At 43.5% G+C, this 18,599-nt stretch overlaps 1 protein-coding gene across 1 annotated transcript in view; it reads right to left on the bottom strand.

The window, feature by feature from the left end:
- Positions 1 to 2,591: 2,591 nt before the first annotated feature.
- The window catches only part of CHD8 (chromodomain helicase DNA binding protein 8), a 130,783-nt gene continuing 114,775 nt past the window's right edge, over positions 2,592 to 18,599 (bottom strand). Inside the window, 6 exon segments of the mRNA XM_068241428.1 lie at positions 2,592 to 3,720; positions 10,688 to 10,804; positions 13,563 to 13,724; positions 17,539 to 17,646; positions 17,809 to 18,009; positions 18,119 to 18,246. Of these exon segments, the coding sequence (XP_068097529.1) occupies positions 3,316 to 3,720; positions 10,688 to 10,804; positions 13,563 to 13,724; positions 17,539 to 17,646; positions 17,809 to 18,009; positions 18,119 to 18,246 (1,121 nt within the window). The 3' untranslated portion in view covers positions 2,592 to 3,315.

Raw genomic sequence — 18,599 nt, 5'->3', positions numbered from 1 at the left:
ACTTGCAACACACCTAAAAGGACTAGGCTAATCTGTCCCAATCTGCTAATCAAGGCTTCTGGGTGAGGAGCGCACACTTTTACACAGCATCCTGGGGTAGAGTAATATCTGTACTACATTTGTAAGGCATTATTCATTATACCCTATTACAATGTTAAAAACTACCACATATGAAGAAATATTCTTTCTGGTACACCAAGACCCTCCTGTGGGCAGCAAATGGTTACTGATCGGGATGGTCATTTGTAGAAGAACTCGTGGAGAAACGTGAATTGTTTGATCAATTTGCAATGCACTGATTTGCTGTTATCACATCCTGCTTTAACACATGATTATGACTAGCCAATCAGAGACTTACCGGTACATATGCATCACCTAACCAAACTGATCACACACGTGAGCTCTCCTAAACATGCCCATCACTAGTTACTGATCTTTAGAACTGCAGCTCTTGTGATCTTCCCATCTAAAGCTGTGTATACACACACACTATATCTTCTTGAGAAATACTGCGCCCCACTGGAAATACCACACTCACAAAGTCAGGGGATCGCAATTACAAAAGGTTCACTCCACCTCAGTCAGTAATACTTGGATTAATCACTGCGCATACTTCAATCCCTGTAGGATCATAAAAAGCATATAGCGCCCAGTACTGCTTGTATCAAGCTATAGCTAGCACCTCGTGACGCACACCTGGGGGTAGTGCCACCACCCTATGAGGGGAATGTAACAAGTCACCCCCTCCGTGCCCGCACTCACTGAAAGAGCGTCTTGCTCTATTGCATATCACACCATACTGCCTTGCCAGCCAAGGAGATTGAAGCAGATGTAAAACACGAATCCATTTATTGGAATAAAAGCATCCCGCAGGCTTACAGTTCAACGGACACAAGTCTCGGCTTCACCGCGGATAATACAGAGCCACTCGCTCCCACTGCTCGTCCTGCTTCCGGGTGACGTCAATGCGCTCCTCCGACTCCGCCCTATGCCTTTCGTCACGCTCCGTGACTCATTCAGGGGCTCTGAATGAGTCACGGAGCGTGACGAAGTATGCGCAGTGATTAATCCAAGTATACACACACTATAACTATCGCCCATATGGCTTTGTACTCTAGGGGGACTGTTTTGGGATGGCACACAATGGAACTTCTGGAGGTGAACAATGCACTCAGCAGTAGCCAGAAAGACTTTGGGTGCTGGATTTTTAAGCAATCTCATGGGACATCTGCACACATTGGGCGAGATGGTCCCAAACAGCCTCCTCAGCTGAGATCAGTCTAGCGTCTGTGTACAAAGCTTTGAAATGATGACTAGCGCTGTCCTCCACATGGTTAACAAAACAATTGTAGCACATTACTGATATTGCCTATTGTTATTAGCCTTATCCAGCAGCCTTGTACATTTACAGCAATCATTGCTGCGGATGAGTTTGTTGAGCTCCTTTCCCTTGCACAGGCCCTCAATGCTACCCATTTCAAGTGCAACAGCATACCTGGCATATTAGATTCATATCAAACCCCAACTACTCCTTACATGTGATCATTATACTCTGTATCCTCTTCCCTTCTTGCACTGTTCTCTCAGGCCTCATTGACAAATAAATCAAAGAATAAGGGCTGGTTCACATCGGCAGTAAATGTAACACTTTCATCAGACGACAAAAGCGTGGTTTGAAAGGGATTTACCACCATTCCATTTAAAAGGGTGGAAATGTTTTTTTTTTTTTAAAAGGATACCAGAGCAAAACATTATACTAAAAACGGGGGGAAGCAGGCATGTATTCGGTGAAGCCTACGGCTGTCCCTGTTCTCTTTCCTCCCCCTACTATATATCATAATTCCTTTGTAGCAGCCATCATGGTCGGCAGTCTGGCAGTAGTGCGCAGGCTAGGAGCACTGTGCACATGCGCACAATGGCACAAGGACATCATTGTGCGCACGTGCAGAGCTCTCTGGACCACATGCATCTGCGCATTACCACCCGACTTCGGCGACTTGATCTCCGCTGCCATGGAGGAACTACGGTATGTTGGAGGGGGCCTGAGATCGGGGGCAGCGGTGGGCATGTAGACTGCATCAAATACATGCCTGCTCTAAGCACCAGTGACAGCAGTTGGTGTTTGTGTAAATGTCTCATCAGCGCGATTACAAGTCCTCCATGCAACGATCGATGGAAATGGATGAGAACCGTTGCCGAAGGTTTTTCTGCGCCGTAGCAAAAAAGCATTTAGCATTGTCTAAATGAGCCACCGCCAGCGTCCCCCCCAAGGGGACCAGCTCTAAATGTGATTCAGATGAGACCCAAGCTATGTTGTCACACATAGGGTGGGTCACATTGGGGGCTTTGTGGAGAGAATGAAAGGCATAAAGACAACATCTGCAAAATGTACCAGACCATAATTTGGTATATTTGCACAGCACAGTTAGACTGGGTGCTCAGATCTCTTTAGGGGGTAAAAGCAGTGAAATGATTTAATTGCAATACTTATCTGTGGCAATTAGGGTTGATTTAGAATATTTATTCTGTAAGTTCACTATTTCTTTAACATTTACATGTAATTTTACAAGTTCCAGAGAAGACACAATATATTAAGTCAAGGAGTTTATTTATTTCACGGCTGACTGAGGAGGGTAAGTGAAGGCAGGCAGCACCATGCCCCTGCGCCTTAGAAAACACGGCTTCTGCTCCTCAGTGTCAGGTCCCACATGTACACGCAAAGTGCCCATTCCCACCCTCATATATATTTTTGCACAAGGTGAACTCTGCTTTGCAAAGACTTGCCTGTGCTCTATGCCCTGTGCAGAACAGCACTGCAGTAATCTTACTGCAACATCTCCAAACCATGGAATCCCCATAACAGTGACCTATGGGTTTAATGCACATCGGGGGTTGGGTGAATAGTGGGGAGCCCCAAAAGAGAGCGGGACCTTGTCACCCAGATCCTGAAAGTGCCTTATTGCACTGTAAGACTTATTTCATAATGTCCGCAGCCTGTTCTGTGCTAGAGTGTGGTGCAAGGCCCCTTCCAGAAAAAGAGAGTTAATAATATTAATTTAAAAAAGAAAAAAAAAAGTTCAGAGCTTAATTAAATTTGTCCTTTCCGATCCTGCGTGAATCCTGCCGCAGAGGATCCAGGGACATGGGGGGAGGGGGAGAAAGCCATGGAGTCCTGTAATGGGCTAGGAGGAAAAACAAAACAAAACGAAAAAAAAAAACAGGCTAATGACAAGGCGGTATAATGTCTCTATATGGGGTTTTTTGGCCCTGCATCTCTGTGAGTTGTTCATGACTCCCACTAGGGGAAGGGACCCATCAAGGTCTGTCCAATTCATCATCACTGGATGAGGAGTTTGCTGGCATCATAGGGTCATCAAGAAGGGAGAAGGGTTGCTGCTGTGGCTCAAACCCAGGTAACTCATCGCCAAAAGCAGATTCTTGAATCCTGCTTGAAGAAGCTGTATGAAGAGAGTGATATCGAGGTATTGCTATCCCACTAAGTCCAGGATGATGTAGCATCCCCCCACCTGCTGCTCCATACATAACCCGCAAAGAATTAGCACTGGGTTCTGGCTTAGGGTCCCGGGAAAAGGAATGAGAAGAGTCACCAGTTCCATGGAGCGCAGGTGGCAATATTAACTTGGACGGAGGACGTTTCTTCCTCTTCTTGGCTGCTGTGGGCAGATGTTGAGTGTCAAATGAATTCTCTACAAGTGAAGACTAGATGGGGGAGAAAAAAAAACATGATTAACAATGACAAATGTGTCACTGGTAAATCTAATAGGACACCTGAAGGGAGAGGGATATCAAAGCAGGCATATTTATTTCCTTTTAAACAATGCAGATTGCCTAGCTCATCCTCTGACTCCATGTACCCTAAACAAGCATGCAGATCAGTTGCTCTGACTAAAGTCTGACTGGATTAGCCATAGGCCTGTTTCAGGTGTGTGAATCAGACAATAATGCAGCCAAAGAGATCAGCAGGACTGCCAGGCAACCGGTATTGTTTAAAAGGAAATAAATATGGCAGCCTCCATATCCCACTCACTTCAGGTGTTCTTTGAGACTAGTCTAGTAACAAATATGGATATGCGTAAGCCAACTTAAACTTGTGAGTGTCTGGGCACCCTTGGACAAATTAGATGCTAACTTATTTTTGAAAATTAAAAGGTAGTAAAAAATAAATAAAAAATAGAAAAGCAGTTATGTATAAACTGTATGCAAAACAGACATTTGCCAACTTAATTTTTTTTTTTTTTTTTAAATAAAAGGGCTTTTCGTTCTCCTTTAGCCCTTTACACACTCCTATGAGTTCTGGTTCACTATGTGCTTGCTGGGCAATCTGTAACTTTATATAAACACAGGAGCAAATCAAATTTAACTGCAGCCTGTGAAGAAGTACCCAGGGAGTCCTTACAATGAATTAAACTCAACATGTGAAGTAAATGCTAAATCACACAATTAAACAGGAATGGAATGAGTAACAACATTTATGATTAAGAAGAACTCTAAAAAAAAAGTTATCTTTTTTTTTCACCCAAAGTAAAAAGGCCAGTACTTGCCCTGCCTTCATTTATTGGTCAATGGAAGCTTTCTATGCCAATTATTCTGCCTTTTAACCACTTCAGGACCACAGTCTTTTCGCCCCTTAACCACCCTGGCGTTCTGATTAAATCGCCAGGGTGGCTGCGGGAGGGTTTTTTTAAATAAAAAAAAAACTATTTCATGCAGCCAACTGAAAGTTGGCTGCATGAAAGCCCACTAGAGGGCGCTCCGGAGGCGATCTTCCGATCGCCTCCGGCACCCAGAATAAACAAGGAAGGCCGCAATGAGCGGCCTTCCTTGTTTTGCTTATATCGTCGCCATAGCGACGAGCGGAGTGACGTCATCGACGTCAGCCGACGTCCTGACGTCAGCCGCCTCCGATCCAGCCCTTAGCGCTGGCCGGAACTTTTTGTTCCGGCTACGCTGGGCTCAGGCGGCTGGGGGGACCCTCTTTCGCCGCAGAGCGGCGGCGATCAGGAAGCACACGCGGCTGGAAAAGTGCCGGCTGCGTGTGCTGCTTTTTATTTGATGTAAATCGGCCCAGCAGGGCCTGAGCGGCAGCCTCCGGCGGTGTTGGACGAGCTGAGCTCGTCCAGACCGCTCAGGTGGTTAAGGACCAGAGCCTTTTTCTCCATTCAGACCACTGCAGCTTTCACGGTTTATTGCTCGGTCATACAACCTACCACCTAAATGAATTTTACCTCCTTTTCTTGTCACTAATACAGCTTTCTTTTGCTGCTATTTGATTGCTGCTGCGAGTTTTAGTTTTTATTATATTCATCAAAAAAGACATGAATTTTGGCAAAAAAATGACTTTTTTAACTTGCTGTGCTGACATTTTTCAAATAAAGTAAAATTTCCTATACATTTGAGCGCGAAAGTTATTCTGCTACATGTCTTTGATAAAAAAAAAAACCATTCAGTGTATATTTATTGGATTGGGTAAAAGTTATAGCGTTTACAAACTATGGTGCCAAAAGTGAATTTTCCCATTTTCAAGCATCTCTGACTTTTCTGCGCACCTGTCAGGTTTCATGAGGGGCTAAAATTCCAGGATAGTACAAATACCCCCCAAATGACCCAATTTTGGAAAGAAGACATCCCAAAATATTCAGTGAGAGGCATGGTGAGTTCATAGAAGATTTTATTTTTTGTCACAAGTTAGCGGAAAATGACACTTTCTGACAAAAAAAAGAAAAAAAAAAGTTTCCATTTCTTCTAACTTGCGACAAAAAAAAATGAAATCTGCCACAGACTCACTATGCTCCTCTCTGAATACCTTGAAGTGTCTACTTTCCAAAATGGGGTCATTTGTGGGGTGTGTTCACTGTCCTGGCATTTTGGGGGGTGCCTAATTGTAAGCACCCCTGTAAAGCCTAAAGATGCTCATTGGACTTTTGGCCCCTTAGCGCAGTTAGGCTGCAAAAAAGTGCCACACATGTGGTATTGCCGTACTCAGGAGAAGTAGTATAATGTGTTTTGGGGTGTATTTTTACACATACCCATGCTGGGTGGGAGAAATATCTCCGTAAATGACAATTGTTTAATTTTTTTTTACACACAATTGTCTATTTATAGAGATATTTCTCCCACTCAGCATGGGTATGTGTAAAAATACACCCCAAAACACATTATACTACTTCTCCTGAGTACGGCGATACCACATGTGTGGCACTTTTTTGCACCCTAACTGCGCTAAGGGGCCCAAAGTTCAATGAGTACCTTTAGGATTTCACAGGTCATTTTGAGACATTTCGTTTCAAGACTACTCCTCACGGTTTAGGGCCCCTAAAATGCCAGGACAGTATAGGAACCCCACAAATTACCCCATTTTAGAAAGAAGACACCCCAAGGTATTCCGTTAGGAGGATGGTGAGTTCATAGAAGATTTTTTTTTTTTGTCACAAGTTAGCGGAAATTGATTTTAATTGTTTTTTTTCACAAAGTGTCATTTTCCGCTAACTTGTGACAAAAAATAAAATCTTCTATGAACTCACCATACTCCTAACGGAATACCTTGGGGTGTCTTCTTTCTAAAATGGGGTCATTTGTGGGGTTCCTATACTGCCCTGGCATTTTAGGGGCCCTAAACCGTGAGGAGTAGTCTTGAAACGAAATGTCGCAAAATGACCTGTGAAATCCTAAAGGTACTCATTGGACTTTGGGCCTCTTAGCGCACTTAGGGTGCAAAAAAGTGCCACACATGTGGTACCGCCGTACTCAGGAGAAGTAGTATAATGTGTTTTGGGGTGTATTTTTACACATACCCATGCTGGGTGGGAGAAATATCTCTGTAAATGACAATTGTTTGATTTTTTTTACACACAATTGTTCATTTACAGAGAGATTTCTCCCACCCAGCATGGGTATGTGTAAAAATACACCCCAAAACACAATATACTACTTCTTCTGAGTACGGCGATACCACATGTGTGACACTTTTTTGCAACCTAGGTGCGCTAAGGGGCCTAACGTCCTATTCACAGGTCATTTTGAGGCATTTGGATTCTAGACTACTGCTCACGGTTTAGGGCCCCTAAAATGCCAGGGCAGTATAGGAACCCCACAAGTGACCCCATTTTAGAAAGAAGACACCCCAAGGTATTCTGTTAGGAGTATGGTGAGTTCATAGAAGATTTTTTTTTTTGTCACAAGTTAGCGGAAAATGACACTTTGTGAAAAAAAAAACAATACATATCAATTTCCGCTAACTTGTGACAAAAAATAAAATCTTCTATGAACTCATCATACACCTAACAGAATACCTTGGGTGTCTTCTTTCTAAAATGGGGTCACTTGTGGGGTTCCTATACTGCCCTGGCATTTTAGGGGCCCTAAACCGTGAGGAGTAGTCTTGAACCCAAATGTCTCAAAATGACCTGTGAAATCCTAAAGGTACTCATTGGACTTTGGGCCCCTTAGCACAGTTAGGCTGCAAAAAAGTGTCACACATGTGGTATCGCCGTACTCAGAAGAAGTAGTATAATGTGTTTTGTGGTGTATTTTTACATATAACCATGCTGGGTGGGAGAAATATCTCTGTAAATGACACATTTTTGATTTTTTTTACACACAATTGTCCATTTACAGAGAGATTTCTCCCACCCAGCATGGGTATGTGTAAAAATACACCACAAAACACATTATACTACTTCTCCTGAGTATGGCGATACCACATGTGTGACACTTTTTTGCAGCCTAGGTGCGCTAAGGGGCCCAACGTCCTATTCACAGGTCATTTTGAGGCATTTGTTTTCTAGACTACTCCTCACGGTTTAGGGCCCCTAAAATGCCAGGGCAGTATAGGAACCCCACAAGTGACCCCATTTTAGAAAGAAGACACCCCAAGGTATTCCGTTAGGGGTATGGTGAGTTCATAGAAGATTTTATTTTTTGTCACAAGTTAGTGAAAAATGACACTTTGTGAAAAAAACAATAAAAATCCAATTTCCGCTAACTTTTGACAAAAAATAAAATCTTCTATGAACTCATCATACACCTAACAGAATACCTTGGGGTGTCTTCTTTCTAAAATGGGGTCACTTGTGGGGTTCCTATACTGCCCTGGCATTTTACGGGCCCAAAACTGTGAGTAGTCTGGAAACCAAATTTCTCAAAATGACTGTTCAGGGGTATAAGCATCTGCAAATTTTGATGACAGGTGGTCTATGAGGGGGCAAATTTTGTGGAACCTTTCATAAGCAGGGTGGCCTCTTAGATGACAGGATGTTTTGGGCCTGATCTGATGGATAGGAGTGCTAGGGGGGTGACAGGAGGTGATTGATGGGTGTTTCAGGGGGCGGTTAGAGGGGAAAATAGATGCAATCAATGCACTGGGGAGGTGATCGGAAGGGGATCTGAGGGGGATCTGAGGGTTTGGCCGAGTGATCAGGAGCCCACACAGGGCAAATTAGGGCCTGATCTGATGGGTAGGTGTGCTAGGGGGTGACAGGAGGTGATTGATGGGTGTCTCAAGGTGTGATTAGAGGGGGGAAATAGATGCAAGCAATGCACTAGCGAGGTGATCAGGGCTGGGGTCTGAGGACGTTCTGAGGTGTGGGCGGGTGATTGGGTGCCCGCAAGGGGCAGATTAGGGTCTAATCTGATGGGTAACCGTGACAGGTGGTGATAGGGGGTGATTGATGGGTAATTAGTGGGTGTTTAGAGGAGAGAAGAGATGTAAACACTGCACTTGGGAGGTGATCTGATGTCGGATCTGCGGGCGATCTATTGGTGTGGGTGGGTGATCAGATTGCCCGCAAGGGGCAGGTTAGGGGCTGATTGATGGGTGGCAGTGACAGGGGGTGATTGATGGGTGGCAGTGACAGGGGGTGATTGATGGGTGGCAGTGACAGGGGGTGATTGATAGGTGATTGACAGGTGATCAGTGGGTTATTACAGGGAATAACAGATGTAAATATTGCACTGGCGAATTGATAAGGGGGGGTCTGAGGGCAATCTGAGCGTGTGGGCGGGTGATTGGGTGCCCGCAAGGGGCAGATTAGGGTCTAATCTGATGGGTAACAGTGACAGGTGGTGATAGGGGGTGATTGATGGGTAATTAGTGGGTGTTTAGAGGAGAGAAGAGAGGTAAACACTGCACTTGGGAGGTGATCTGATGTCGGATCTGCGGGCGATCTATTGGTGTGGGTGGGTGATCAGATTGCCCGCAAGGGGCAGGTTAGGGGCTGATTGATGGGTGGCAGTGACAGGGGGTGATTGATGGGTGGCAGTGACAGGGGGTGATTGACAGGTGATTGACAGGTGATCAGTGGGTTATTACAGGGAATAACAGATGTAAATATTGCACTGGCGAATTGATAAGGGGGGGGGGGGGGTCTGAGGGCAATCTGAGCGTGTAGGCGGGTGATTGGGTGCCCGCAAGGGGCAGATTAGGGTCTAATCTGATGGGTAACAGTGACAGGTGGTGATAGGGGGTGATTGATGGGTAATTAGTGGGTGTTTAGAGGAGAGAAGAGATGTAAACAATGGATTTGGGAGGTGATCTGATGTCGGATCTGCGGGCGATCTATTGGTGTGGGGGGGTGATCAGATTGCCCGCAAGGGGCAGGTTAGGGGCTGATTGATGGGTGGCAGTGACAGGGGGTGATTGACGGGTGATTGACGGGTGATTGACAGGTGATTGACAGGTGATCAGGGGGGATAGATGCATATAGTACACGGGGGAGGGGGGTCTGGGGGGGGGGGGTCTGGGGAGAATCTGAGGGGTGGGGGGTGATCAGGAGGGGGCAGTGGGCAGGGGGGGGGATAAAAAAAAAATAGCGTTGACAGATAGTGACAGGGAGTGATTGATGGGTGATTAGGGGGGTGACTGGGTGCAAACAGTGGTCTGGGGGGTGGGCAGGGGGGGGGTCTGAGGGGTGCTGTGGGCGATCAGGGGGCAGGGGGGGGGGAAATCAGTGTGCTTGGGTGCAGACTAGGGTGGCTGCAGCCTGCCCTGGTGGTCCCTCGGACACTGGGACCACCAGGGCAGGAGGCAGCCAGTATAATAGGCTTTGTATACATTACAAAGCCTATTATACATATGTGCAGCGGCGATCCGGGTGCTAGTAACCCGCCGGCGCTTCCGAACGGCCGGCGGGTTACTACGAGCGGTGGGCGGAGCCAGTCCCCGGCGGCTGATCGCGTCACAAATGACGCGATCGCCGCATAGCCACTCCCGCAGCCGCCCCCGCCGATGGGCGTATTGCGGTCGTTTGGGCCCGGACTTTGCCGCCGCCCATCGGCTGGGGGCGGTCCTCAAGTGGTTAATTTGCTATGCGTAGCAAAACAAAAAAAGTGTGAAGTCATTAATAAAAACAAATACATTTTTTCCTCAAATTATTTTATGATTACGAGCATACAAGTTAAGCATTTCTGTGGTTAGGTTTCATTATACTTTGTGTTCAGAAGAAGTAGAATGGCAGAAACAGAGAATGAGAAAACTGCCAAACACCAAGAGTCTGATATTTTTAATGACTGTCATTTTGTGCTCTTTTTTTAGGCAGCTGTGCACAGAGATTTGCAGGTGAACATTAGTAATGCTCAGCAGGTGGAAGCTTCTGGATCTAGCTGGTACTCTGTAAACATACCCCCATGAATGTGCAATCTGTACCTACAGCATCCATGCCAGAGAGCTTACCTTCTTCCCATTGTGATGGTGGGAGGACTGCATAGTGCCTGCAATACCAAACGCTGCTGATGAGGATTTGGATTTTTTGCTCTTGTGTTTCTTACGTTTTCTTCGGTCCTCCATGAACTATTGAAAATAATAAACAGAACTTATTTTTCGTTTTGTACACAGAAAACCACATTAATCTCCTATTAATGTTCCAATTACTAATGTTCTAGCAACATATACACATATGGTACTAGCCCTACTAAGAAAGTATCTGAAATCCCTTTCTGTTTTCCAGCACAGCAACAGTTAAAAAACTTGAGTTATCTATGTAAATGAGCTTCTCTGAGCTTGACAGTTTGTCAATTTCAGTTTGGTTTAAATGGAAGCTAAAAGGCTGATTTCTGTCAAGGAGACAATACAGTATTGCTGCAGGAAATTTCAAACTGTGATTACTGCGGTTTCTTTTTTCAGCTTAAAAGGCAGAGTGTGGATTTGGATTGCTGGTGCAATCTTAACTGCTTGCCAACTGCCTAAAGCCATTTGGCGGCAGCCGAGTGGCTCTGTTGTTCCTCCGCACCAGCATATGGCGTCATCTCTCGAGGAGCGATATTTGACAGGAGCTCGCACAACCACGCTCTCCCGTGAAACACAGCAGGCCCCAGCGATCAGCCTGCCAGCTGCTGATTAGCGCTGGCAGGCTGTTTTTTCTTGTAATTGAAATAAAATTGTATATATAGCGTCAACATCTTACGCAGCGCAGTACAGAGAATAGTCTTGTCGCTTAACTGTCCCTCGGAGGGGCTCACAATCTAATCCCTACCGTAGCCATATGTCTATGTATGTATAGTGTAGTGTATGTATCGTAGTGTAGGGCCAATTTAGGGTGAAAGGTAGGAGAGAGAAAAAAAAATTCACTCTTTTTATTAAAAGAAAAAAAAAAAAAAATCGCAGCAACAATCAAATAGCACCAAAAGAAGGCTCTATTTGTGAGAAGAAATTGAGGTAAAATTGATTTGGGTGCTAAGTTCTATGACTGAGCAATAAACCGTTAAAAGTTGTGAAGTGCCAAATTGTCAAAAATGGCCTGGTCTATAAACCTCTGGGCCTCAAGTGGTTAAATAAAATAAGCTATAAAACTGAAAATGTGACCCTCTTCCCTATACTACTAATGATCTATTTATCATCGATGCGAGCTTAGCTTACAGGGGCGAAAAGAGATCATTTGCATATTCAGTAGTGGTGCATTGTGGGTAACCCATTCACACTTAAGCGTTTTGCCGGCGATTTCGGCAAAACGCTGAAACGCTAGCTCTTTTGAAAGCGCTAGTGCAATGAAATAGATGATTTATGCTAATCGGCCCAAATCGCCCACAAATGCTAAACGTAAACGCGCAGCCTGAATCATTTTCAGGCGATTTCCCGGCGATCGCGTTTCAGTGCTATAGAAGCGAAACAAAATCGCCAAGTGTGATTGGTGATTTTTTTCCTGTTGATCATGCAAAAACGCTAGCTAAAAGCGCTAGCGTTTTGCAATCAGCTAGTGTGAATTGGCCCTTAAAACTGAATTATTGCAAATTTCCGTCTGTTTTAAGAAAGCAAATCACTCCAAGCATTGCTTTTTTTTTAGTAGGAGGGCTACTACATTCCTAGTGGTTTGGGTCACCCAGAGCCAGTACATTTGAAATCGGCGCCGGTAGACTTGGGCGCAGGATACAGCGGTATATAGCTGATCCTGCTTCTGCACAAGTCCGGGCCGATTTAATTACCGGTACTATTCCCCCTCCAGGCCGCCATGGATAGTGGGGGAATGAAATAATTCGGCTTCCAGCGATTGCTGGAGGCCGAATTATTATGTTTTTAAGCAACCTTGGCTCAGTCTTCTGACGGCACCGACGTTACTCACTGAGCGCTGCAATAGGAGTGATTCCTATTGAAGTCTATGGAGGCGCCGGCTGCGCCCAAATCTAGCAGCGCTGAAAAGCACTGCTCCGCCCAGAGCAGCTTGGTTACTCTGTCATCTATACTACACATACAATTCATCATCCCATAAGTTTATTTTCACGGCAGGTTCAATTATGCTCCTATCACAATTTATGGGAATGATATTAGATTCTGAAATAAAGGTGGGTTTTAACTACAGTGTGCACTTTTCATCTTGAACAGAGAAAATAATTAAACTATTTTTAGGTAGAAATGAGGGCATAAGCGTTAAATGGGGGAAATTAATTAACTTTATTTTGTAGAGGGTGTGGTCTTAAAAGGGGGCTTAGTTAAATAGCATATTTTAAGGTTATTGTTGCATTGCATTCCCATTATTATGGTTTCGCTATTACGTTTCCCTATTTGACCTGTAATCACAACATGATTTGTAGAAATAGGGGGAAAGTGCCTACAAGTCTAGACCATACCCTATCCCCATTATGCACTGGCTTGCTATTAGAGATGGTCATTGATACGCTAATAATTCTGGCTTGCAAACAAATGTAATGCAAATGGCATGCATAAAATGCATATGATTAACCCTCTTCCATCTGCATACAATTTGCAATAAATATGCATTTAAGCCAGAATTATCAGCATCTTGTTCACCATCTCTACTTGCTTCAAGCATGGAAGTCTGAAAACTAGCAATAGCCTAGCAGTGATACACTAGTGTTGGTAGGAAAGGGCACTGCTAAACATTTACATTTCTGCAAACCTACATTTTTTATACATGCAAAATTATGCAGCTCAAAAATGGACCAAGGGAAGTTTACCTTAGTGAAATTTGATTTGTTCCATTTACAAGCTGCATACAAAATCTGAATAATTTAGCATTACATTTGCATTCTTTGTATCTTGTGGTCTCTATTAATAAGCTAGCTGTGAAAATACAGAATCTTAAATGTTCTCATACCGCTAGAAATCGAGGGTCCACAATGAACTCGGGATGCCGATGTAACCATTCATGCAGCTGAAACCGCTTGGGAGCCTCCTCACCAAGCAGTACCGTGCCATCCCTCTGATTCATCACTGGGATTCGAGCATCCATTGCTATATCCATCTTAAAAGGGAGAAACTACAAAAGAAGTAACAAAGGTGATTTTCAAAGTATGCAGCACAGCTTCTAAGGGTATTCAAATGTTCTACTAAATGTTCAAAACATCTTAAAGCTCGGTGGCAACCATAGGCTTGTGCTATACGGCCATATAATACGCAGATCAATATTTAGTATTTTCTGTAAGCCTAGTCTCATTTGCAGAGATATACGATTATCCAATGATCTACATATAAAGATACACCAAGCCTTGTAGTCTTCACTAAGGGTGCGCAATAAGATGTAAATAATTCTGAGTAAAATGCAAATGTTTATCCTATATTTATGCAGCTTGAAAATGGGCCAAATAAATGTAGCAGCGGCATTTGATTGGTCAGTTTTCAAGCTGCATAAAATCAGTATAAAACATTTGCATCAACTTGGAATGATTTGCATTGACCACCCCTAGTCCTCACTAAAGGCTAGTACACACTAGCAATTTTGATTGACCAATGATTGCTCAATTTTACCACCTCCATGTAGTATGAGGGCCAAACAGATTTTCAATTCTATGCAGATTATATAGGTAAATGGTCATACTACATGGAGGTGGTAAAATTGAGCAATCATTGGTCAATCAAAATTGCTAGTGTGTACTAGCCTTTAGGCCACATACACACATCAGACCATAGTCTTTTGAAAATGAAAGATCACAGACCAATCTTACCACCCTTCATGTAGTATGAGAGCCATACCTACACAGTCTTTTCTATGGAGCTGAACTCCACATCAGAAAAAAATCTTTGCAAGATGCTGCACACACAGATGCTGTACAGACACAACAGATCAGTATCTGCAAAAGATCTGTTCCTGCCAAAAATCCATTCCTGCAAATTGCAATGATAGTCTATGATATCTGCAGATCATCATACACACCTTGTTTAAGGAACAGACATTCATCTGCAGATCAGATCCACCAGGATGGATTTTCAGATCTGCAGATGATTGCTTGATCTGCAGATGAATGTCAGTTAAATCATGTGTGTATGATGATCTGCAGATCTCATAGACTATAATTGCAATTTGCAGGAACGGATCTTTGGCAAGAACAGATCTTTTGCAGATACTGATCTTTTGTGTCTGTACAGCATCTGTGTGTGCAGCATCTTGCAAAGATTTCTGTCTGATGGGGAGTTCAGCTCCATAGAATAGACTGTGTAGAGTATGGCTCTCATACTACATGGAAGAAGGTAAAATTGGTCTGTGATCTTTCATTTTCAAAAGACTATGGTCTGATGTGTGTATGTGGCCTAAGGTTGAAGAGCCCTATAGCAATCTGTGTAACAAGCAATTTTGTTATATCAGATCGTAGTAAAAGGCTAGTGAAAGTGAAATAGCGGTCATATTATTGCAATAATCTGCAGAAGACATTTTTTCTTCAATATTTCCAATTAGTTCTGGATATATTATACAAAGTCACTGCAGAAATGTGTATGCTACTGCAATTGTTCAAACACTAGTTTACTCATCTTTCAGCAGTCTATTATATTTATATATGAAAGCTTTAATTTTGCCACCTAACTGCAGACAATTTTTAAACAACACCCTAAGCTCAACACACACACTATACAATCTTGGTTGTACAGATTTACCAAATCTATGTAGTATAAGGGCCAACAGATTGAAAATACCTTGAATGATTGAATGGATAAGCTCTTATACTACATGAAAGTGGTAAGATTGAACAACCAAGATTGTATGGTGTGTGTTGAGCCTTAACACACACCATACAATCTTGGTTGTTCAAGCTTACCACTTTCATGTAGTATAAGAGCTTATCCAATTAATCATTCAAGGTATTTTCAATCTGTTAGCCCTTATACTACATAGATTTGGTAAATCTGTACAACCAAGATTGTATGGTGTGTGTTGAGCTTAAGTGAGAGGGATATGGAGGCTGACCTATTTGTTACCTTTTAAACAATGCAAATTGCCTGGCTGTCCTGGTGATGCTCTGCCTCTAATGCATTTAGCCATAGACCCAGAGCAGGCAAATGCAGATCAGATGTTCTGACTAATGTTTGACTGGAATACCTGCCTACTTGTTTCAGGTGTGATTCAGACATTTCTGAGGCCAGAAAGTTCCGCAGGACAGCCAGGCAACTGGTATTGTTTAACAGGAAATACAAAAAGGCAGCCTTCATATTCTTCTCACTTCAGGTGTGCGTTAAAAGATTTCGGTCCAGGTCTATTGGTCACACAGATCCTTGCACTGATGTCAAACCTTAATAAATAAGAGCCTTAAAGTGTAACCGAGCCGAAGCTTGGGGGCAAAATCACATACATAGGGGCATGATTCCCAAAGATCAAAAATATAATACAATTAAGATAAGAAAAGTTATATTAAAATTAAGTTAATCATGAACATTTTACTTTGAGTTATTATTTTGCTTCTAATTGTGCTAAAAGGTTATTTTTATTAAGTCATTTATGAGAAGTTATGTGAATAGAGCCCATAGTAGGAAGCTTCTGGATCCTAATGAGGCTTTCCCATGACCTCCTCCAGCCCCTCGTTGCTGCTCACGGACACTCCAAAGATTACAGACAAGGGCTTGTCAGTAATCTGATCGGGTCCGCACTCCTCTTCAAGTGTGACCGGAATGTGCAAATACAGCCATACCTGCACAGCAAGAGGGAGCCGCTCGAGCACGAGTGGCTCCATGCAGGTGCAGCCGCGTTTGTGCCAGAAGAGGAGCACGGCCCCGATCAGCTGGAAGGTCCTAGGCAGTAGCGGAAGCCCAGAGAAAGCGTTGGAAGCCTCTGGAGGATCCCCCCCCCCCCCCCCCCATAGCAACAGAACGTGTCACTAGTCTGCAGACTAGGCACAAGTCCATACAGACTTCAGTCCAAACTGTTGCCCGAGGGATCAAGTCTTGATAGAAGTACACACTTGTACAAGGCTTTACAGTTTGTAAAATGTAATACATTCTTTAGCTCACATCTATTTTCTTATTGCCTTTTCCCCAATACTTTGCCTTGCTTTCTCAAACAGCCTGGAAGGCCCCCTGCATGCGATTTTGATTTTTAATTGTTACTGCATGCTGAGTTTTTTTCCTCCGTTTTTCTGTTGATTGTATTCAGAGAAAATCGGAATTGCAAAACGGATTTGCAGTGTGCAGGGAGCCGAAGACCAAGCTCTAAAAATGTATCACCTAAACTAGTGACTAACATGCACAGAAATAGTGACACACCCAGTAGTGAGAAAACCCCTATCCCCATCTCTGGGCCATCTCCCGATAGATTATACTGGCCTATAAATCACAATAAAACATTTGAACAGAAAACCTAATGAAAAGGAATTCTGGCCAGGAAGCGGAGGTGTACTAAGAGCAATATACCGGAGTTGTGAGCAGTTAGCAGATAAAGCCTGAGTACAGGCACATAAGATTTATTAGTTCTCTGCCGGTCTCAGTTACAAAGCTTGTTTTCTGCATAAAACTACAAGTACATGATATCAAATAAACCTTTATAAAGTATGCCTCACGGACTTTATAGAGCGTAGAGCAGGTGTCTCACCAGAGATATAGGCCTGCACCATCCCGCCCTCCCATCCCCCTAGTATGTACAGCATGATGATGCTGAGCTAAGCAGAAAAGGAGGAATTCCCACAGCGCCATTTATAAATATAATCAATTGGGCTCCCTCAACCAAAACAAGATTTGTGATTGCAGAAGCCTCATTTTGCACAAAAAAAATGTAACATTTTGGCACTCTTCACCATAAGATGGTGAAGATATTACTGAGCTGTATTCTTTTGTCCTTTACATTATTAAAACACTTAATGCTAAAGACTCACCTGGGCCAATTTCTTTTTACTTTTCTTCTTATGGGCATGGTGTACAGACTCCATTGCTCCGTTACCTAACAGTTTATGTTTCTGAAATTTAATCTTTAGCCCTTCTTCCTGTAACACAAGAAAAAGAGAAGAGATGGAGTTTAAAATGAGTCATAGTGAGCAACCTGAATAAGAGTGGTTGCTGCTGAATTGCCAGGAGTGAGGTCTGCAGTCTTCACATACGGCAAGCCAGGCCCTTTAAGTGAACAAGTTGAGACACCTCTGACTTACACTTTTTATCTGAACTGTAAATTCCTTTGGATCTGGAGTTTGGCGTATCTGTGTGAAGGGGGCTGGACTTCGTTCCTCAGGGGTTGGTGACATGCTGTCAGGACTGTCACTTAGTGGATCAGAGATTCTCCTCAAGGAACCCCATTTGCCAGTCAGAACTGCATTGCAAACTTGCTCAATTCGACAGATTAGGACACGGTCCTGTAGAAATTGAGAGGCTGTCACTAGTACTTCATTTAGTAAGCCAACCATAGGTTGGAACTTACAAGACATCAACTTTTAAACAACCTGTCTGTGGTTTCGGAATTACCTTTGGCCAGTCTGCACTGTGTGGATTTCCCAGAGCAGCTTGAGTGCTGTCCTCTGTATTGAGGTCTGCCGGAGAAGCTGTGAGAGACAAGCGATTTTCTTCTTCAAACAAGCGAGAGTGTGGTAGACCTGCTAAGAAAGCACACACAGCACTTCTGGTAAATGTACATCGTAAAGCAAACGGCCACAAACCTGGGCAACAAAAACTAAGCACATCATGGAGACACATTTTATTACTATTAAACTAATGTCAAAATGATCAGAAGTACCAGAGAAATAGGTTGCTAAAAAATAAACTTCTCTTTTTGAGTAATAATTTGTGCTACTCTACAAGTAAAGCTCAAAAGGGCATGCATTCCCATTTAATGAACTGGAACTTTCCTAGTCAGGCTTGGACCCACTGCTTCTATTTCTTAAGCCTCCCTTCTGGTCACCCGACAGACTGCCTCACCAAGCAACAGGTGAGCTCAGGATTTCATCTC

Source organism: Hyperolius riggenbachi, chromosome 1 (genome assembly GCF_040937935.1).
Source record: "Hyperolius riggenbachi isolate aHypRig1 chromosome 1, aHypRig1.pri, whole genome shotgun sequence".
Taxonomy (NCBI): domain Eukaryota; kingdom Metazoa; phylum Chordata; class Amphibia; order Anura; family Hyperoliidae; genus Hyperolius; species Hyperolius riggenbachi.
The sequence above is the reverse complement of the archived record's forward strand: the minus strand, read 5'-3'. Positions and strand labels throughout refer to the sequence as shown.